Consider the following 23,370-nt stretch of genomic DNA (forward strand, 5'->3'; position numbering starts at 1 on the left):
AAGTTTAAAATATACTGCTGACTTCTTCAACCTTATGGCTAGTTTCCACTTGATAAGTACTGTGTAAAAGGATAGGACAAGTAATGCTCACGTAAAACTTTTGCAATCAAAATTACTTAGGCGTTCGCAGTTGATAAGTAATTCACAGCCAGAAAGATTTGCCAACAGGTGGCACTGTCATGCGATGCTGTCAGTCATGTTGTTGATTTTCCGTACGGAATAATATGTCGATGTATTATTCCGTGAGTAAAAGGGACATTTCTCTTTCTTTGTGTTTCTCCTTTCGCGCCTGCGCGTTCACAGTGTGCATTAGTATTTAGCCGTGTCGCTCTATAATGTGTGCTCCGTCGTCCCTCAGCATGGCTGCATCTGAACACGAGATTGAATTTCTTGAGGTTGAATAATTTGCCGTTACGTAGTTTAAAAATTTATAAAGACACCCCAAAACTGAATTGTTTATATAAAGATCGACTATTGAAAAAAGTAAATAGCATTTGAGTTTAGCTGATGAGGACTGAGGAGACAATGATTCTAAAAACTGTTGCATCATAATCATTTCATTTCGTTTGTTGAATAAAATGTTCTATGGTGCAAGGGAACCATGAGAAGTAAAGACTGTATTCGATGAAATTTGGACACAAAATCAAATATTTTTTTGATCAGGAATAATATATAATGTGTAGCTAATACCATAACAATGACAACAAATTCAGTTTGGTATTGGCGCAGATATTGTTAATATCATAAAATAAGATTTTAGCAAATTTTTCCATCCGTTTTAAAAATTGTAAAGGCTATAATTTTGATGTAACTCGTCAAGACGTCTGAAAATTTGACTCGAAGTTCTTAACAGAGTATCAATAAACTGGTAAAAAAAAATCTTAAAATCGGTTCAATACGTTTTTCTAGTATTCAAAACTCAAATCGCTTCAAGGCATATTTTAGGTACATTTTAACCATTTTATTCCGTGTGTACTATTTTGTTTGTACAACTGTCATGACTGTTCCGATTTTTATTAGCATTTGAAACTGTAAAACCATTATAAAAACTGTTCTTAGCCAAACTGCTTGAAAACTTTTCAAGTTATAACTGTGTGAATGTCACGATACAAAAAAAAAAAAACATTTTTGCTTATTGTGACTTTGTGCCACATATACGACGGCTATAACTTTATTACGGCTAGATTTCTACATGTATACTTTTCATACAGAACAGTTTTGATTGAAATCGGTTCAATATTTTTGAATCTAGAGCAAGATCTAGAGCTATAACGGCGAAGAAGTGATATTTTTTAAAACGTTCGTTTGCTCAAACTTCTCAAATGGCAAAATTCTTGTTTCAACGATATCTCCACCAATATTCAAACGATTTTGATGAAATTTGTATAGTATTAGCTTAACGTAATACACTATTCCTGGTAAATGGTCATTTACCATTTTATTATGAAATCTTTCTGAATTCCAGGAATTCGTTCCGAGATCCCTACGAGAATTGCTCTGGGATTCCCTCAGAATTTCTGCTTGGGATTCCTCCAAAAATTCCATCCTAGATCTCTCTCGAAATTGATTCAGGATTGCTCCAGGAGTTCTTTCTGGGATACCTAAGGGAGTTCCCTCAGATATTATTCCAGCAATTTGTTTAGGATTTGTTCAAAACTTCCAGGAGTTCTCTCCAGGATTACTCCTGTAACTCCATACGGGATTCCTTCAGAGATTCCTTCATGGAATTCTGTAGAAATTCCTTCCAAGATTCCTCCAGAAGATTCCTATGAAATTATTGTAGAAGTTCTTTCAGGGATTCTTTCACGAGTTTTTTTTTATGATTTCTCCAGAACCTTTTGGAATGTCTTCAGATTTTTATCTGGGAAGAAACTATTGAAAAAAACTCTGAAATCGCTCGTGTAGATATTCCCTGCAAAACTGCTGGAGATATTCCTTAAGAAGCTGTTGGAGGAATTTTATAAGGAACTCAAGAGCAAGTCTTGGAGTACTTCCATAAAGAATTAAAAAAACTTCTGGAGTATTTCCATGAGCAAAATTTAAGAAACTTCCAGAATGAATTCCAGAATATGTAATCTGCAAGGAATCCCAGTAGAAGTTCTTGGAGGAATCCCGGATGGATATCCTGGATAAATTATTGGACAAATCTTAGAAGGAACTCCTGGAAGAACCTTGACTTATTTTCCAAAAGTCTGGAAGTTCTGAAGAAATTCCGGAAAGAACTTTTGAAAAATTCCCGGTAGATACCCCGGGTAAAATTTCTGGAGAGGTCCCCCCTGGTGTAATCTTAGAAGAAAATCCTGGAGAAAAACCAGAAGAAACTATGAGAGGAACCCATAAATTTACTCCTAGAGGAAACCTAGAAGGAGTTCCTGGAGGAATCCCGGAAGAAGCTAGAGGAATTACAAAAGAAATTCTTTGAGGATTCACATGAGAAACGTCCAGAGAAAACCTAGATGAATCTCAAAAAGTTGTATGTAGAAATCCTGGAAGAATCACTGAAAGAACTCCAGGACGAATCTAAGAATGAATTCCTATAGAAATCCTAGAAGGAACTCCTGAAATGATCCCGGAAGGAATTCCTGCGGCAATCTCCGAATAAATATCTGAGTGAACCCCGGATAAAAAATACTAATACTTACTTAAGAAATCCCGGATGAAATTATTGTAGAATAGTTCGAAAAAACTCCTGGTAGAATCTTAGAAAACACCTCTGGAGAAAACCCTGAAGGAACTCCTAGAAGATCCCAAAATAAAAAAAAAACAAAATAAATAAATCCTGAATTAGAAGGAACTCACGGAGGGATTTTTTGTAGAACTTCTAATAAAAATCTCAGAGACATTTTATAAGAATCCCCTGCGAACTTCTGGTGAATTTTTTCGGTGGAACGTCTGGAAGAATTTCAAGAGGACTTTCTGTGAAACCCCAAAGAAAAACCTTCGTACGGAATGCCAAAAGATTCATCACAAAGAATCTTTCGTGGATCTTCATTAAATTCCCCGTGAAGCTTTGTCCTACCTCGTATTTCATCTAAAACTCCACTTAGAGGCGAATGAACCCGTTGGTTTAAAACCTCTTTAATAAACAAAAAAAAAATCTAAAACTCCACAAGGTAACCGTCAGAGTCCCAGCCGAATTCCTCCCACCGTAGTCCGAACTCCAATATTGCAGAATTTATAATTAGTATCCAACCATAGTTCTCGCTGTAATACCATTAAAAGTTTTTTTTTTTAATTTCTCTTTATTTGTGAATTTTAACTTAGGCTAATTCTTCACACACCCATTAAAAGTTCCCTCAGAATCCCAGCGTCTCTCATTAGCATTTCCCTTGGAACTCCGTTGCACGGTGTCAAAATTTCGATTATTATCGAACTTCCATGTACCTCGGATCATTCTTCACAGAAAGTCAGCATTTTGGCTATACTTTATAATTGGAAAGTTTTAAAATATTCAATTGGGGAAATTTTGATTTATCTAAGTTTTTGGCTATTTTCCATACTAAAATTAATTAAATACTGATTTTAACCAAAAAAACGTCCCATACAAAATGTATGGGAAAATTTTCACCGATAAAATATTTTCTCGTCTTCCGATTATGAATATATAGCCCAAATACTAACAATTTCCGAAGAAAAATCCGAGGTACATGAAAGTTCGATAATAATCGAGATTTCGACACCGTGGCGTTGAAATCTCACTATCTGGATTTTCCCCATACGCGCGTAAAAATTAAATTTAAAATTCAATCACACTTCCTGAGGAAACGAACAAAATTTCTCTAAGTCCAAATCGTAAACAACAAGGCCACGAAACGCCACACGAACAACGAACAATTTATCTAGCAACCGCCGTATGCAGTGCCCTTTTCTTCACATCCTTCTTACAGCATCGTTTCGTAAAAATGCTGTCGGTTAAACAAATGTCAAAATTACTTACGGAAAAAGGAGGAATTTTACTTGAGCGCTCTACTTGGGAACTGGAAACTTAGGGTAAGAAATCAAACTTTGAACTAGTCAAATTGTAATCTTAATTTGAACCATTTCAAAATTCATTAAAACGACGTACTTTTCAGGCAAATTTTGTCCCGAAAAAGATGTTACACAGCTTTCCGTAATATAACCTGATAACATGGACTTTAAAAGCATTGAAAAAAGCGTTTTTGTCATGGAAAACAGGCAATTGAAAAATCACTGTGATTTCACCCATTTCCCCCAAGAGAAAGCACATTTTCGGTGCACTCGTACAGCTCATGCATTTTATCACATGCAATATGTAAACACGTCAAATGAAAGCTTATTTATCGTAGAATCGATCAACCGAATAATATTCCGCATTATTTGTCATAAAATTATCAAATTAGAGTGATTCTTACTTGGAGAATGTTATCTTAAGTTGAACCATTTGTAATCTAAATTTGAACTAGTAAACGGGGGTGAGCTTCTAGTGTTCGCCTGTAGATTGCGCTAGTGGTGGCTTTGTTTACTCTTGGGGGATGAAAAAATCCAAATTTAGGTTCCAAATTCCTAAAGAATTTCGAACATTTCGAGTTGAGATTCCACTGCCTGATGAAAAATAGGTATGAGAATTAGCAGATTCATGTGATTTTTCATTGTTTACCATGGAATTGGCTGTTTTGTGAGTTGCTCGAGCTGCTGCCGCCAGTAGTTCAAATTAAGATTAAAATTGGTTCAAATTATGATTACGATGGTTCAAATTAAGATTAAAATCATTGTTGATGAAAAATCAAATATTTCAATGAAATTCGGTGCAAATACAAACTATTTACCATTTAACAGAACGCTTATACCCGTGGCTTTCATGTTCATACGATTTTGCCGTAGTAAATTATTTCCATGTGGGAGAAAAAATCTCTTAAAATTTGCACTGCTTCAGAAAGCCGCAATTTGGTTCAAATTTTGATTACCTACCCTACCATTAAGTAGAAGTATGTCAGTCAGAAGAACGTTAGATCGAAGTTCATTAGGCCAAAAATGTCATCAGTCCGATTGAGTTTAAAGCCAATCTAGTGTAATGGTATGAATGTATCATATGCATAAACCTCATAAGAACTGCCAATTTTTAAAAGAAGAAAACATCCTTGATGGAAAAGTTAATACTGTGCACGCCAATCAAATATAAAAAGGTACAACTTGAACGAACTACCTCTTATGAAAATTTGAATACAATCCCAGTTTGACCGTTAATAAAACCCAATACTCTAAAGAGTAGCTCACTTCTAAATGAAAATCTATTATGGGACAGCCAGTACTTTAAGAAACTAGTACATCCCGAAACAACTACGTGATAAAAAAGAAGAGAAAATCTAAGATGGAATGAGGGCAGTTGATCATATTATTTCTGTTACGGTATAACATCAATATCATAAAATAATCTGTGTGAAAAAAGGAAAAAATATAAAAGAATATGGTACATCTAGTTTAGCAGGCATCAAACTGTCACTGAAATTGGTAAACAAAAAAGATCTGATCTAAGCAGTAGTAAAATTTTAGTAAAGACCACAGAAACAAAGATTGGCAGCTGGGACATGCACAAAACTTGCAGCCGACAATCTACTTACTCAATTAGTCATAAAATGATTAAAAACTTCGGAATAACACATCCACCTACCACATATCAAACTCCGATTTAATTGAGGCTAGATCAAGGTTTACAAAGTTTCATAACAAGCTCGAATTTTTCTAAAACCGTGTAACCGATAAAGTGAAAACATAGCCTAGGGTGTCCTGAAAAACTTTGTCGAAGACTGCGAAGTGATCTGATGCTTATGAAAAAAGTTATAGTGTTGGCATTGCTTGCCGAAGCAGCGTGGTTTTGTTGCTATTGTTGTTTCTTTATATGTTAAAACATAAACACATGCATGCGGTTCGTTGGTTATAACTATTTTCACAAGTATCGGATCGCTTTGCGGTCTTCGACACAGTATTTCAGAACATCCTAGGCTATCATTTTACAGTATCGGCTAAAAAGTTTCAGACAAACTTTTTCAACTTATGACAAGAATGCAAAAAAGTATGTTTCCCATACAAAATCCCATATAAGTTTCAATTGCAATGCGCAAAGTGTAGCCGCAATCGAACGAGCTCAAATCTTGCACAGATACTCAGGACCCGAATCGGAACCAAAAAAGCTTTGATCTGAGAAAACGGTTCCGATGACCCACGCTAGATACATGTTGAAAAACGATATGGTTGTAATGGTATAATGTATTTGACATTTCGGTGCCCTCTATACCAGAACACGCAATCGGCTTCAACTTTTTGAGTCAGAGTTCCACTTATGTTTTGTGCCAGTATCCATAGAATGCGCTGAATTCGAGGAATGTAGAATAAACTCAAGGGACTCAAAACATCTTCTAGGACTTTGCAAACAAATTTTAGCTCGGCCTACTGAGGCATTCGACCTTATGAACTTCAGTCTAAAAACTTATTCAGCTTAACGTACTTCGGCATAATGACTGGATCGCCCTAGTTGTGCATTAGTGTAAATACGGCTCATACAGACACGCTGAGCGTAAACTACTTCAGCGTGGTGAGCCTCAGCTAATGCACGAAGAATGTTAAATGGCAAATGCAATACTCTTTTCGGGAAAATATTTTTCGGGAAAACAGTACGTTCGGCGAAAAAACTTTCTGGAAAACTGCATTTGGGGAGCTGGTTTTCGGGGAAATGTCGTACAATCGACTAATGCATATTTTCTATGTCCTGAATAAAAAGAGGGAGAGCTATTCAGAACCAATACCGTGCATTAGAAAATGTAATAATGATGGTAACTGGCAACGGTGGTCAGGGGACATTTAGAGGGGAGAGCAAAAAGAGGTTGCAGGAGCGTTCCAGGGGGTCCCAAGGAGTTTCAGCGAGATCTCAGGAGCATTTCAAGGGCATCCCAGGGGGTTCCAGGGGGCCTCAGGCGCGCTGCAATGGGTCTCACGGTTAGTTCCAGCAAGTCTCAGGGGCGTTTCAAAAGTTTTAGGGACATTTTAGGGGCTACCAGAAGGTCTCAATGGCGTTAAGGGGGTTTTAAGGGGTACCAAAAAGTTCAAAGGGGTCTCTGGTGCGCTTCAGAGGATTTCAAGAGCGCTCCAGGGCATTTTAATGTGTCTTAGGGGCGTTTCGGCGGGTTTCGGAGGCGTTATGCAGGCGTTTTGGGGTGTTGTAAAATCTCGACCGACAGGCGCTTCTCAGAGATGAATTTTCGGCGGGTTTTAGAGGTGTTAGGTGTATACAGGGGTTTCGGAGGATTTCAAGTGCGTTACAAAGGGTCTGAGGGGAAATTAAGGGGGACTTTGGAGGAATAGAAGGAAATTTCTGAGGATTTTCGGCGGACTTTAGAGACGTTACGCAGGAATGGGTCCTAGGGTGTGTTAGGGAGTTTTCAGAGTCATTTCAGGAAGTCTCCGAGCATTATCGGCGGGTTTCAAAGGCGTTATGGAGTCATTTTCGGTGTTTTTTTTATTGAGGGGGTTCCCGAAACCCCCTGATATGGCCATGACCTGAAATGCTTCGAAACGCTCCTATATAAAACCTCTACAAACGCTCTTAAAACTTCCCTGAAACCCCCTGAAGCTCTTTAAAATGTCTCAAAACGCCCCTGAAAATACTTGTAACACCCTTGAAAGGCTCTTGAGACCCTCCCCCTGCATCGTGTGAAGAAAATACCTGAATCGCCCCTGAAGTCACTTGAAACGTTTTTAAAATCCTCTTAATACTATTGAAGCACCGCTGAAATCCCCGTACTTCAATTACAACGACAACAAAACCTGTTGGAACGCCTTTAAAAGGCTCCTGAAATCCTCTGAAACGCATAAAAGTCCCTTGGAATCCATTTTTTGGGCTCTTTAGGAACTTCCTGGAAAGTGAGTTTCCAGTGTAATATCTTATGAGAAATGCACGTATAATGAAGTAAAGAAAATTACTATTCTACCGATAATCGAACCCATCACCCTCAACATTGTCTTGCAGTTTCATTGCGCCCATTCGGTTATATGGGCTCAGAGATAACAGATTTCAGTTGAAATATCATTGTTGAACTAACGTACAGTTGTTTAAGAAAGCATTCCATTGACATCAACTTGGAATGGCCAATTTTACGCCACCACACGGTAAATGATGATTGAATGGATATCTCTCCCGCAATACAATCGACGAAGATGCCAGAGTCCGCACACTCTTGCGCACTGCACACGCTCCAGTTCTGCCGCAACTACGCGCGTGTTCGGTTCAAAAACACAAGCTATGGCCTGGCTGGTCACTACGCTGTGCCTGTTTCTACCCCTCCTGGGGCTTCTCTACCTCTATGTGCGTCGTAAATTTGCCTACTGGGCACACCGGAACGTTCCGTTCGTTCCCGGTGCTCTTCCGATGGGATCGTTCAACGGCATGGGCACCACGAAACACTTTGTCGATTTGCTGAATCCGGTGTACGAACAGTATCGGAAAACTCACTCGGCCGTCGGAATGTTCCTCTGCGTCAATCCGGTGCTACTAGCTATCGACGTAGACTTAGTGAAGGCGATTCTGGTGAAAGATTTCAACAGTTTCCACGACCGGGGGATGTTCTTCAACGAGCGGGATGATCCGCTGGCGTCGCACATGTTCTCGATTGAAGGCGAGAGGTGGCGGTTTTTAAGGAACAAGCTGAGTCCGACGTTTAGCTCCGGGAAGATTAAGTACATGTTCCTGACGGTGCGCGAGATTGGGTTGGAGTTTGTGGCTAGTTTTGATCGGTTTATTGAGAGCAAGGAGCCCGTGGAGATGGGTATCCAGGCGCAGAAGTTCACGTGTGACGTCATTGGTTCGTGTGCGTTCGGGTTGGAGTGCAACGCGTTGAAGGACGAGAGCACAGAGTTGTTGGACATTGCCGACAGGGTGTTCAACCCACCACCGTTGGAGATGATCTATATGCTTCTGTTGATCAGTTTCCGGGAGTGGGCTGTGAAGCTGCGGCTGAAGCAAACTCCTGCGGATATCGAGAGGTATTTTGTGGGCATCGTTCGGAAGACTGTGGAACATCGCGAGAAGAATAACATCTCCCGTCCGGATTTCCTGCAGCTGTTGATGCAGTTGAAGAACAAGGGCACGATCGAAGAGGATGAGGAAGATTCGAAGGAGACCATCACCATGAACGATGTGATTGCCCAGGCGTTCCTGTTTTTCTTCGGTGGATTTGAAACATCTTCCAAGGCGTTGTCGTTTGCATTGTTTGAGTTGGCATACAATCAGGAGATTCAGGATAAAGCTCGGGAAGAAGTTCAACGGGTTCTTGCCAAACACGAAGGTATGCTGACGTATGAAGCCTTGAAGGATATGGTTTATGTGGAGCAAATCGTCCACGGTAGGTTGTTTTTGTTATCTCTTTTAAGTCCCACATTTCCATAAACTTGTTTTCCCCGTTTCAGAATCCCTTCGGAAGTACGCCCCTATCGGAAACATAGTTCGCGTAGCGAACGAACCCTATGAAATCAGTAAACCGGATTTCACCCTCGAAAAGGGCACAATGGTAATGATCCCGATCCACTCGATTCACCACGATCCGGACATCTACCCGGAGCCATCCCGTTTCGATCCGGATCGGTTTACCCCGGAGGCCATCAACGGACGGCCCTCGCACAGCTTTCTTCCATTCGGGCACGGTCCACGGAACTGCATAGGGATGCGCTTCGCCCTGCTGGAGGTGAAATTTGGAATTGCCCAGCTGGTGAGCCAGTTGAGGTTCACGGTTAACGAGAAGACGCAACTTCCGCTGCAGTACGACCCTAAGGCGAATGTGGCCACGGCTCTGGGGGGACTGTGGTTGGACGTTGAACGGATCTAGTTCAAAGGAAATTCGCATGTCCTGATATTAAAGAATGATGGAAAATAGTGGCTTGAACTTCACCGACAGTGTTATGAACTTTTAATGATATTTATGAATATTATGTAAGCACAAAGTATTTGTCCAAATTATTACACATAAATAATAAAGTGCCATATCAATAAACTGCGGTTTTGATCCTTTGATATTGTATTTGTTGTATTTGAACCACTCTGGTACGCAATGTAATGAACCACCATATGCAAACAAGAACAATAAATCAGTATGCTCCAGACTGTCAACACCCAACCACGTTCTTTAGAAAACATGGTGTTAGAAGTGAGATTTTTTGTCGGAAAATCGCGTGAAATTCGGTCTTTCTGCGTAAATGCCCCGTAAATTAGTACGATTTAGCTAGTTCGATACTTTGTCGCGAGCGGATAACGTTGGTCGGTTCAAAGTTCCGGTCAATTTTTTGTTTGTTTTCGCGGTGTTGACATAACCTCGAAATGTCAAATACTCCGATTCCGACACCTCTGAGATTGGACGGTGACAACGAAGAAGCCATTGGCATATTCAAACTCCAATGGAAGTATTGTCAGATTTCTTGAAACGTAAACACCGCGCGGTCGTTGAAATGTTTCAAAAATGGGCTTTGCACAAAAGTTCACGCGGTCTATCGTTTTCGAAAGGAACAGCCGCACCGTAGGAAACGCCGCAATGTTATTTCCCATAAGGATGAAGTAAACAGGGAGTGAAAACCGCGGCTGTACCTTTCAGAAGCGATAGGCCGCGTGCACTTTTGTGCAAATCCCTCAATACTATGCCTTGGCCGAACTTCCACTGACTACGGCCCAAAAGACATCCCCGGAGTCAATTTTGGAAGAGGTGCGAAAGCATCTGGTGGCGCAGAGAGATGTTCGAGTGGAGCGAGCAGAGTTCAACACGATACATAGTGAAGAATTAGCTATAGTTAAAATACACATAAAAAAGAAGTTTAACACGATTTGTCAACAAGAAGGCGAAAAAATTGAAGATTTTGCGAAGAGGATAAAAACAAAAGTGAAAAAGTGTGGTTAGGATGACGCTCAGCAGGAAGAAGTTTTGAAGTATCGGCTGATCGCTGGCATCGAAAGTCATCAGATACGGAAAGAGCTCTTGAAAGCTGGGAATATATCGGTACCGGACATGGTGACTGCTACAAAGAAGATGAAAAAGCAATGTCGATATTGCGGTGGAGACCATGTGCCGGAGAAGATGAAATGTCCGGCCCTCGGGAAGAAGTATCTTGAATGTGGGAGGAAGAATCATTTCAAGATTGTTTACTTAGGGAGGAACAAAAAGAAGCAGGCTAAATGATATGTTCGCCGACTGTAGCATTGGGCAAGTTTGGCTGAAACATCGATTTTTGTGAATCGATTCGAATCGGACCAGCAATATCGATTCACCGATTTAATCGAATCCTTTGAATCGATGTTTTCACATCGATTCGATATTATAAAATGTTTCAAAACCATAAAATGATCCGTTTGTAGTATGGAGTACAAGTTCAGGGACGATTTACTATCAAACATTGAGATTGTACATCGAACCGTCTCTGGAGGAATTCCTGGATGAATCCGTGGAGGAATTTCTAAAGAAATTTCTGGAGGAATTCTTGCAGGAATACCTGAAGGAAACCCTGAAGGAATCCCTGGAGGATTCCAGGAGAATTTCCTGGAGGACTCCCTGAAGAAATTTTTGGATAAATGCCTGGAGCATATTCTGCAAGGAATCTTGAAGAAATCCCTTGATTAACTCCTGGGGGATTCCTCAGAAGAAACCTGGGAGGAATCTCTGGAGAAGAAACATCTTGAGGAATTCTTGGAGGAATCCTTACAGAAATTTCTGGAGAAATTCTTGGAAGAACTCCTGAAGGATTTTTGAAAAAATCACTGGAAGAATCCCTGAAGCAATTTCTGGAGGATCTTCTGGGCAAATTCCAGACGGAATCCCAGAAGGAACTCCTGGAGAATTCCCTAGAGGAATTCTTGAAGAAATCCCCGAATGAATCCCTGGAGAAATCTCTAGAGGAATTCTGGGAGGAATCCCTTGAAAATTTCTGAAGAAATTCCTAGAGAAATGCCTACAGAAGTTCCCAGAGGAATTCCTGTAGAAAATCCTGGAAGAAATCCCGGAGGATCCCTGGAAAAAATCCCCGAGGAATTCCTGAAAGAATTTCTGAAGGAATCCATGGAGGATTTCCTGGAGGAATTCCTGGATCAATTCCTGTAAGAATTCCTGAAGGAATTCCTGAAGAAATACCTGGGGTAATCCCTGGAGAAATTCTTGGTGGAATTTCCGGAGAAATGCCTGGAGGAATACCTGGATAAATTTTAGGAGGAATTCCTGGGGGCATTTCTGAAGGAATCCCTGGAGGATTTCTTGGAGAATTCCTGAAGATATAATGATTTCCTAGAGGAATCGCAGAAAGAATTCATGAAGGAATCGCTGGAGAAATTATTGGAATAATTCCTGGATAAACTCCGGAAGGAATTCCTGGAGAAATTTCTAAAGGAATGCCTGGAGGAACCCCTGGAGAAATTTCTGGAGACATGCCTGTAGGAATTGCTGGAGGAATCTCTAGAGAAATTCCTTGAGAAATCTCTAGAGGAATTCCTGGAGGAATCCTTGTAAACATTCCATAGGGAATCCCTGGAGAAATACTTGGAGAAGTCCCTGGAGCAATTCCTGGAGGATTTTCTTGAAGAACTGAGCACTTTTAGGAGGAAATCCTGAAGGAATTTCTAGAGGAATTCCTTGAGGTATCTCAAGAGGAATACCTGTAGAAATCTGAAGGAATTCCTAGAGGAATCTCTAAAGAAATTGCTAGAGGAATTCCCGGACGAATCCCTGTAAGAATTTTTAGAGGAATCCATGTAGGAATTCCCAGAGGAATCCTTGAGAAATTTCTGGAGGAATCCCTTGAGGAATTCTTGGAGGAATCCTAGGAGGAATTCCTGAAGAAATCCAAGGATCAATTTCCGAGGGAATTCTAAGAGGAGTTTCTGAAAAAATCCCAGGAGGAAGTACTGAAGAAAACGCTGAAATTCCAGAGGAAATCCTGATGGAATCCTAAAAAAGAGTACGCAGAGGAACTTTTGGAGCAATCCCTGTAGCAGTTCCTGAAGCAGTTCCCTGAAGGAGTTGCTGAAAAACCTCAGGAGGAAGCTTGAAAGCAATCCCAAGAAGGTTTCTCGGAGGCTTTTTTCAAAATAATCCTGTATCACGTCGAGGGCCTGGGATCGAATCCCACTCCCGACAAACTCACAAAATGTGAGTTCTGCCTCCGGGAGGGGAGTAAAGCGTGGGTCCCGAGTTGAACTAGCCTAATGCTAAAAATCTCGTTAATACAGATAAAATTAATATAAATCAATAATAATAATAATCCTGAAAGTTGTTCCCGAAAGAATCACGGAAGAAATTCCCAGGAATACTTGGATGGATTCCTAATGGATTGTTTTTTAAGAAATTTCTTGATTAATTTTTGAATAATCTCTAGTAAAATTTACAGAAACAGTTTCTGGGAGACATTCCTGCAGAAATACTTCGAATAATTGCAAATGGAATTATTGGAGCAATCTCCAGCGGAATTCTGGAAGGAATATATGTAGAAATCCTTGAAGAAATCTCTGAAGGAATATCTGCAAAAATACCTTAAAGGATCTCTGGAGAAACTCTTGAAGGAATCTTCGAAAACAGCACTTGAACAATCACTGGAGGAACCATTAGAGATATCCCACGATAAATGCCAGAAGAAATGTCTGGGAGAATCCCTAGATGAATTCTTAAAGGAATCTCAGGAGGAATTTAAGATGGAATCACTGCAGCAAGCTATGGAAAAAAATCCTGGAGGAATTGTTCATACTCATATAGTTTACGAAACTATACAAAACCACAGAGAACAGACGATTAAGCTCGAACAAAAACACGTCGAAATCGTGTGTAAAGGATTTAAGTGCACCTCAACGCCACCAACGGAGACTGCCCCACATATAAAGTCGATTTGACCCCACGATGGCAGTGTTCATCGTTAAAATACACTAGCCCACAAAACGACACGAGCGCCAAACGGCCAAAAACGGCGAACACAGGAAACAAAAATGACAACACGACAATGAAAGTGATGGGACGCTAGCGCCACGCAACGGGAGCATAACCAAACCACATGCTCTGATATGACCGTTGCAAAGTTTTACACAAGGCGGAAAGCAAAGATAGACGTCTGTTCTCTGTGACAAAACTGCAATGCCTATTTGCATATTCACATATCGGGCGCCCATGCCGCTTAAAAGTCATCTCAATTCAGCCTGCCCCCCCCCCCTGGGCTCCCTCCAGAAAAAATCCTAGCTACGCCAATGATTTTACGACTCTGTGTCGAAAATTGATATAACGTTGAGACAATGCATTCTGAAGAAAAATGAAAGTTTTATATTCTTGAATCGAAAGAAAATCCGAATGTAAAAAATCGATTCGGTCGATTTTATGGGGCTTCAACATCGATTCAAAAAATCGATTAATCGAAACAAAAACATCGATGTTGCGAACATCGATTTAAAATTGCCCAACGCTATCTTCAGGGAGTCCTTGATGAAATCTCCAGAATATCAGCCTTACGATCATGTTTGTCATCATGATGAAATCTTTTTAAACTGCAGTTTAATAATATGGCACATTATTGTTTATGTTAATCATTTAGACAATTACGTTGCGCTATAATAATTTTCAGAAATATCACTGAAATTTCATAAAGCGGTGTAGTTCAAACCACTTAATTAGTTCAAGCTTTAATTGTTTCAGGTCAAGTCGAATTTCCTTCTAACTAGATCCGTTCAACGTCCAACCACAGCCCCCCCAAAGCCGTGGCCACATTCACCTTAGGGTCGTACTGCAGCGGAAGTTGCGTCTTCTCGTTAACCGTGAACCGCAACCGGCTCACCAGCTGGGCAATTCCAAATTTCACCTCCAGCAGGGCGAAGCGCATCCCTATGCAGTTCCGTGGACCGTGCCCAAACGGAAGGAAGCTTTGGGAGGGCCGCGCGTTGACGGCCTCCGCGGTGAACCGGTCCAGATCGAAACGGGACGGGTCCGGGTAGATGACCGGATCGTGATGAATCGAGTGGATCGGAATCATTACTATGGTGCCCTTTTCGAGGGTGAAATCCGGTTTGCGAATCTCATAGGGTTCGTTCGCTACGCGAAATATTTGCCCGATTGGAGCAAACTTCCCAAGGGGATCAAAGTTTATAGAAATGTGGAACTTGAAAAGCTTACTAGTTAAATCAACCTATCGTGGACGATTTGCTCCACATAAACCATATCCTTCAGGGCTTCGTAAGTCAGCAGACCATCGTGTTTGGCAAGAACCCGTTGAACTTCCTCCCGAGCTTTGTCCTGAATCTCCTGATTGTATGCCAACTCAAACAATGCAAACGACAACGCCTTGGAAGACGTTTCAAATCCACCGAAGAAAAACAGGAACGCCTGGGCAATCACATCCTTCATTGTGATGATCTTTTTCGAATCTTCCTCATCCTCTTCGATCGTGCCTTTGTTCTTCAACTGCATCAACAGCTGCAGACAATCCGGACGGGAGATGTTATTCTTCTCACGATGTTCTACAGTCTTTCGAACGATGCCCACAAAATACCTTTCGATATCTGCTGTAGTTTGCTTCAGTCGCAGCTTCACAGCCCACTCCCGGAAACTAATTAACAGAAGCATATAGATCATCTCCAACGGTGGCGGGTTGAACACCCTATCGGCAATGTCAAGGCAAGTTTTTGTCGGGGCCGATCAAATCAACGACGGATCAGATGTTCACCCTGCTGCAGATTCTCGATAAATTTCGGGAGTGCAACTTGCAGACCCATAATCTGTTTATTGATTTCAAGGCGGCGTACGATTCAGTGAAGAGAAACGAGTTATGGCAGATTACGATTAGACTGATTTGTGCGACGTTTGACGGTTCCAAATCAAGTGTACGGGTTGCGGATGAAATTTCGTTCTCGTTCGTAACCCTAGACGGGCTGAAGCAGGGCGATGCTCTTTCGAACTTACTGTTCAACATAGCGCTGGAAGGAGTAATAAGGAGAGCTGGTGTGCAAAGGAGTGGAACCCTTGTCACGAGGTCGCATATGCTCCTGGGCTTCGCGGATGATATCGACATCATCGGGATCGACCGTCGGGCCGTGGAAGAGGCGTTCATATCTTTCAAGAGCGAGGCTGCGAGGATTGGACTAACGATTAGCAGTACAAAGACCAAGTACAAGATTGCTGGTGATCAACGTCACCAATTGCTTAGTACTTATCGAAAACAACTTTAATGACAAGCAAATTTGTATTCAAACTGAAGCTTACTTTCGAGGCTAGTAGTACAAGGTTACTTAACTGAAATTTGTTTCGAAAATTTTCGTAATTTAACGAACTTCGGCCAAAATAGGAGCAGCCCGCGGGCCGTACCTAAAATTTTACTCTATCGAGCAAATTTCGAAAAATTGTTAATATGACTGAGGTTTTTATTCATCAGCTACAACATCAAGCTTTGGATTGAGCATAAGTTTGTAACATATCTCTTCATTTTTTATTTATTTTTAACCAAATGATGTTCAAAAATGTGATAAGCGCTGAGCATCACTGTGCTAGATGGTGAAAAGTTGGATGTTGTGGACGAATTTTGTTTATCTTAGTACTCTAGTGACGTGCGATAGTGATATTACCTGCGAAATGAGAAGACGGATTGCGGCAGCAAATCGGGCCATACGGTCATGAAACGTGGACGTAAAAAGAAGTTTGGAGTCTTCGAACGTAAAGTATTACGAACAATACAAGGCGGCAGAGATGTCCATATCCTCATTGTAGAAAAGAGAAATAGAAAATACACCACTCACGCTGTGCATCTCAACAGGAGCCCTCTTATATGTGGATCCACCACTGCGATTCGGATGCGCGCAAGCTTGGTGGGTAGAAATAAATCTCTTAGCTCCATGAGCACTAGGCCACACAACAGTGCGGTGAGAGCGCTTTAAAATTCTCTCCGGTGAAAGTGTAAAAAATCACCCGGGCGCACGCTCCAGTGAGGTTTTTGCGCCAGAGTGCGCGCTGCGGTGAAACACCGGAGAGTTCTCGCCCCGGTGACACCATGGTGGTGATTCGATGACTGCTGGGTGAAAACACGGGAGAGCGCGCGAGAGCGATGCACGCGATAGAGTGAGCCACACTCGATCGAAGGCGAACGAGCAAGAGCACACACTAGCGCTTGGTCTACCCACCACCCACAACATGAGAAACTGGCTTCTTGGTGTGGTGAAAAATGTTCCTATCCTCAGTGTGGTCGACAAACTGACGCCCCAGTGAATCGCTACGGTGAAATACCATCTCTGCAAGGCGGTAAACTGGAGGATGGCATTTGCCGGCGTCGCATGAACAATTCGTAGTATGTAAAGAGAAGGATATAACAAAACGAATAAAACACGGCAGGCTGCGGTGGGCTGGGCACGTAGCTCGTATGCCGGAGGAACGACAAGCTAAAATCATATTCAGCAGAGAACCAGGAAGAGGTCGTCGGCTTCGTGGAAGGCCGCGCACACGTTGGCTTCTTACAGTTGAGGAGGACCTGAGGCCTCTAAACGTTCAAGGCGAATGCGAGCGATTAGCCCAGGACCGAGAACAGTAGAGGCGGATGCTTCATTCGGTTTAGACTCACCGCTATGAGTTGTAGCAAAAGTGTCGAGGAGAATCGCTAAGACTTAGTGAAAATAATCATCATACCGTACTACTTCGTACCATGATGAAAAATCTGATCTCGGTCGAAATTCTACTTCAAACAAGAATGCTTTAGAGAAACACTATTATTTTCATTTTCATTTTGCAGCAGTTGGTGGGGCAATAAGAGCGCAAGTCGATCCAAAGCCGAAGATCAAGGAGAGGTAATGGCCGTAATAGTCCGTGCGGACCACATGAACACCATCGGAAGGGTAATGGTATAGGCTGGGGAGAGGGAATGGACTGAGCTTGAGACACAATAGTGCAAGTATGGAAGAAAGTGTGAAATTGGTTTCTGTAGTAAGGGAACATCCATAAATTACGTCACGCAAAAATCGACCATTTTCAACCCCCCTCCTCCTATGTCGCACTTTTTGTATGGGACCTCTAAAATTTTTATATGGGTTGTCACACTTTTCTGAAACCCCCCTCCCCCCTCAAAGCGTGACGTAATTTATGGACGTTCCCTAAGGTTCATGTAGTCTGCTAGGTCCTTGTCAATTTGTCAGCTAGTTGCCTTAGATTCCCAAACTCAGGTAGTGTTACTGTTTTGCCCTGTGTCATGTCATATCAAATATGTAGTCTCTACTCTATTAAAATATTCTATCAAGTAGATATGTTCATTATGTTAGTAATTGCTGATCATCATGTTTTTGCGTCATTTATTGCAGATCATTATTTATGAAAAGTAGTAATTTTCATCCAAAATGTCCAGATCAATTGGTCTCATTGACAACGCATTAGCTTCAAAACTAATAAATATTTGCATCAAACAGGATTTGCTCCTAGATCCTGGCAATGTACGGCTAAGTCGTCGAATGGCTCTATCAGCCCTACTAGTTTTTCTTGTAGAAAACATCTCATACCCCCTCGCTCTTCATATCATACCAACATTTAAATACATTTATATATCTTCCTTGTCATACATAAGTTACGTTGTCCTGCTAGTCAAAGAAATAATCAGTTTTCGTCGAGTCGAGACGCATTCACATCTTTGCTCGCATTGGTGTACGAATGAAATCAAATATATGTAAAAATAAAATCGTTCATACAAACTCGAATAAGCTAGAATCTTATACGGCAAAATTTGCGATTTTGGGCTTTTTTTGATTGCAAGCCATTAGGTATGGAAATACAGGGGATAGACAAAATGATCGGGACAGGCAAAATTTTCCCTTCTCAAAAAAATTTCAAATAGTTGCAACTTTTCGAAAAGTGCATCAAATATTCTCAAATTTTCACTGTAAGTTCATCAACTATTTGTGTATCAGTGGACAAAATTTGAAAAAGATCGAACTATTTTGCACGAAGTTATATAGATTCTCAAAAAAGGTAGAATTATTCGATAGCCAACTTTGAGCTGTTATATCTCCGGATTCGATGAACCGAATGCAATGAAATTTTGACCATTTACGGCTTATATAATAAGCTTTGAAAAACTTTTGTCATAACTTAAAATTTTTAACACGGAAGAAAATTATAACGATTAGACTATTTTTCTAATAAAACACCAAATTTTCTTAAATTTCAATATCGTTTCAAAATTCAAGATGCTAATTATAGTTCATTTAAATTCCCTCCGATTGTCTCGAATACAGATATGTTTTGAAAGAAAGTAACACGGCGGCAATTCATTGAAAAAGTAATGGGATGCATATTAAAAAAACTAAAAGACTAATTTACTAAAAAATCATAAAATAATGTAATCGCTATAACTTTTTCTCTTGTTATTAATTTCAAGTTTAGTCAAACATTTTTCAGAGCTCATTATATAAGTCATAAATGGACAAAATTTCATAGCATTCGGTTTATTGAATCCGGAGATATAACAGCTCAAAGTTGGCTATCGGATAATTCTACCTTTTTCTGAAATGCTCATAACTTCGTGCAGAATAGCCCGATCTTTCCCAAATTTTGTCCACTGATACACAACTAGTTGATCAACTTACAGTAAAAATTTTAGAATATTTGATGCACTTTTTGAAAAGTTACAGCTAATTAAACATTTTTTGAAAAGTGAAAATTTTGCGTAAAATATTACGTTTTACCATATCAAATTCAATAGATTTCAGCATTTTATGTTACATAGTAAATAAACTTGCATGCAACTTTTGGAAGGTGACTTGTATGTATGGGAAATATCGAACCTAACATAAATCGCTTAAAACTATCAAATTCGATTTTGTTAAACGAAATATTTAGCATGAGTCGTTAATTTACATGTTAATTGACCAATTTACCTTTTGATTGCTTAAAAATAATATTTCCATGCTTAATGGCTTGCAGTAAAAAAAGCCCAAAATCGTATATTTTACCGTATAAATAGAGGTAAAGCTCTAAATTGTGACGTGCTGGAGCTAATCTGAGCCCGGATTCGGATTCAGCGGCCCAAAATCCGTCGGAGACACATAAGTTTGCTCTTGAGGCAGACCAACCCGAGCAGAAGGGAATACCAACAGCATAATAAAATGGGTTATTTTGGCAAAATAACTGAGTAACGCAAAGAGTTATTTTCATGTTATTAACATAACATACCATGTTATAAACTTGTCTGTCATAAGCGGCGAAATAACAAAAATCATAAGAGAAAAATGTTCCTGGAAGACCAGTTGAATAGCAGCTTTTGTTAGTTTCATAACAACTTTATAACAGTGAATTTATTCAATGTTTCATGTTTCAATAACACATTTTGAAATTAAAAAGTTATTAGTAACAATATGAATGCAAAATGAGTTATAATATCAGAATCATAACAAATATTTTTGCCTTTCTCGTACACCAAGGTGTACCGAAAGGCTATATGTTCACTCCAAAAACGAAAATTTGGTAGAACCCTCGGAGGGGTCAAGTCTTATATACCAATCGACTCAGCTCGACGAGTTGAGATGATGTCTGTGTGTGTATGTGTGTGTGTGTGTATGTATGTGTGTGCGTATGTGCGTGTGTGTGTGTATGTGTACAAAAAGGTCACCTCATTTTTAGATAGTAAATATCAACCGATTTCAACGACCGATGGTTCATTCGACGGGGCATTTTGTCCCATTGTTTCCTATTGAAAATGGTTCAGATCGGTCCAGCCGTTCCGGAGTTATGGCCATTTAGGTGTTGCGGATCGGTACCCCAGGAAGGGGCCAAATATGAAAACGCTACAAACCCATGCATGCGACACATCAAACAGCGGCTTTTTCGATGAGCAGTAGGCAGGAAAACATTCTCAGACCATGTTTGAACTGGTAGTATTCCGGAACCGGTACCGGGTGTTCTGCCGGAAGTGACCAAATATGAGAGTGAACCAAACCTAAGCATGCGGCGCATCAAACAGCAGCATTTTCGATAACCTGATGAACAGTAGGCAGGAAAACATCCTCAGACCATATCTGAACCGATAGTGTTCCGGAACGCGTTCCGGGTGTTCCGCCGGAAGTGGCCAAATATGAAAGTGAACCAAACCAATGCATGCGGCACATCAAACAGCAACATTTTCGATAATCTAATAAACAGTAGGCAGGAAAACATTCTCAGAACATGTTTGAATCGGTAGTATTCCGGAACCGGTTCCGGGTGTTCTGCAGAAAGTGGCCAAATATGAGAGTGAACCAAACCAATGCATGTGACACATCAAACAGGGGCTTTTTCGAAAACCTGATGAACAGTAGGCAGGAAAACATTCTCAGACCATATCGGAACCGGTAGTGTTACAGAACCGGTTCCAGATGTCCCGCCGGAAGTAGCGCAGTATAAAAGTTAACCAAACCCTTACATGCGATGCATCAAATCGCGGCCCTTTAGGCAACCTGATAAACGGTTAGCAAGAAAATAGTTTCAGACCATATTTGGAACAACCGATAGTGTTCCGGAACCGGTTCCGGGTGTCCCGGAGGTAGTGGTTAAATGTAGAAGAGAACCAAATCTGCGGCACATTAAACAGCGGCTTTTTAAATAACGTGGTGAACGATTAGCAAGAAAATAGGCATAGACCACATCTAAGATCTTTTTAAAGTCTACCGATAGTGTTCCGGAATCGATCTGGGGTATCCCGCTTGAAGTTGCCAAATATCAAAAGGTACCAAACCAATGCATGCGACACATCAGATAGCGGCTTTTGCGATAGGTTGATGAACGGTTAGCAAGAAGATTGGCTCAGACCACATAAGACAACATCGGTAGTGTTCCAGAACTGTTTCGGTTGTTACGCCGGAAGTGGTCAAATGCAAAAATGAACGAAACCCATCCATTAGACGCATAAATACATGGCTTTTAAGAAAACTTGATGAAACAGTTAGCAAGAAACTAGTCTCAAACCATATAAAGGATAATCGGTACTGTCCCGGAATCGATTCCGGGTGTCCCGCCGGAAGTGACCAAATGAAAAAGCGATCCTAACCCATGCATGCTATACATCAAATCGTGACTTTTTCGATAACCCGAAAAACGATTAGCAAAAAAAAAAAATTGGCTCAGACCACATTTAAAACTACCGGTAGTGTTCCGCATTCGGTTTCTCGGGTATCCTACCGAATGTGGCCAAATACAAAAGTGAACCAAACGCATGCATGCGACACATCAAACCGTAGCTTTTTTTTTAATAACCAGAGGAACGATTAATAAGAAAATAGGCTCAGACCACATTAGAGGATACCAATAGTGATGCAAAACCAACATTGGGTGCTTCGTAGGAACTACAAAAGTGAACAAAATCAATGCAAGCGATAAATATGTGTAAGAGAACAAAATCTTGACTGAGCTAAGGCCACATACTTACAGACTTCTCACTCTACTTATTTTCAACGGTTGAATCAAATATGAATCCTTTTTGCTGGTTTGACGTTTACCCACTATCGCCATCAAGCCAGCAGTAGCTTGTGAAACGCAAACTGATTAGCATTTGGAGATTATTTTTTCGTGAGGATGAATATAATAGCAATTTGTACCAAATGATATGTCTGTGTGTCTGCACTACAGCAATCTCATCCAAGCACACCATTTAGGATTTCTGAGGTGTAAAAATATACAGTAGGATGGGTCAACGTTATATGGGAAAATGAAAATTATCGCATCAATCCCGGACAAAGTGTTTTTCAATCTTCCTTTGCGTCTAAAACTACTGGGAAAGCTTTTTATGGAATTTAGTATGGTAAATTTCACTTGCTTGCATTTTTTTTTGTCAATTTTTACATGTATATTGTAACCTATGATAATAAAATATAGCCTAAAGTGTGGAGAAAAAAAAAATTGTCGAAGACCGTAACGTCATCTGTGATTGTGAAAGAAGTTATATCCTACCTTGTAATTATCGTCTTGATGTTGATCGGCCTTCAGTGATGTAGTGAAGGTGCTCATGCAGTCAACTGAAAATTCAGATATTTTTCTGCTCTGTCTATACGTTTAACATGACGTCGGAATATTCCCAATTTTATTAAAATTATTGCTTTTCTAAATAAAGTATTCTCAGAATTTAGGAACATTTTGGATTACGTCGACGGAAAGATCATTCTTCGGAATAATGGCCCATGCACAGAAACTTGCTAAACAAAGCAATAGTGGAAGATTACAAAACAGGGACCGAATTCTAGACCGCCCGATAGGTAGAAGATTGTCCGCATCACGACGGTTTCAAACCGAACGGACTCAATACATAGCAAAACTTCCGTATGACACTTCTAGGTTAAGCAAAGTCATCTAGACTAGAATACCTTGACCGATTGAACCCTTGAAAAGGCCCCATACGGACCGAAAAATCATAAACAAGTGTTTT

At 40.5% G+C, this 23,370-nt stretch overlaps 2 protein-coding genes across 2 annotated transcripts; one reads left to right on the forward strand and one right to left on the reverse strand.

Annotated features, from left to right (window-relative positions):
• The first annotated feature begins 8,211 nt into the window (after positions 1-8,211).
• On the forward strand, positions 8,212-10,025 carry LOC109623205 (cytochrome P450 6a8-like). Its single transcript, XM_020077685.3, has 2 exons — positions 8,212-9,353; positions 9,418-10,025. Exons 1-2 carry the CDS (start codon positions 8,255-8,257, stop codon positions 9,831-9,833), a joined length of 1,515 nt encoding a protein of 504 aa, XP_019933244.3. The 5' UTR covers positions 8,212-8,254; the 3' UTR covers positions 9,834-10,025.
• Positions 10,026-14,187: 4,162 nt separating this feature from the next.
• Positions 14,188-15,620, reverse strand: LOC134284726 (probable cytochrome P450 6a20; the record flags this gene model as incomplete). Its single annotated transcript, XM_062843904.1, has 2 exons — positions 14,188-15,080; positions 15,134-15,620. Coding segments are annotated over 2 exons (894 nt in total), but the record flags the coding sequence as incomplete, so codon positions are not given.
• Positions 15,621-23,370: the final 7,750 nt, after the last annotated feature.

The sequence above is a fragment of the Aedes albopictus genome, unplaced genomic scaffold (genome assembly GCF_035046485.1).
Source record: "Aedes albopictus strain Foshan unplaced genomic scaffold, AalbF5 HiC_scaffold_63, whole genome shotgun sequence".
NCBI lineage: Eukaryota > Metazoa > Arthropoda > Insecta > Diptera > Culicidae > Aedes > Aedes albopictus.

What these genes read in the sequence shown, in the direction of transcription:
- LOC109623205 (XM_020077685.3), top strand. Translation starts at nt 8,255, where the DNA reads ATGGCCTGGCTGGTCACTACGCTGTGCCTGTTTCTACCCCTCCTGGGG. An exon ending in TGTGGAGCAAATCGTCCACG is followed by an intron (nt 9,354 to 9,417) that starts GTAGGTTGTTTT and finishes TCCCCGTTTCAG; the next exon opens with AATCCCTTCGGAAGTACGCC.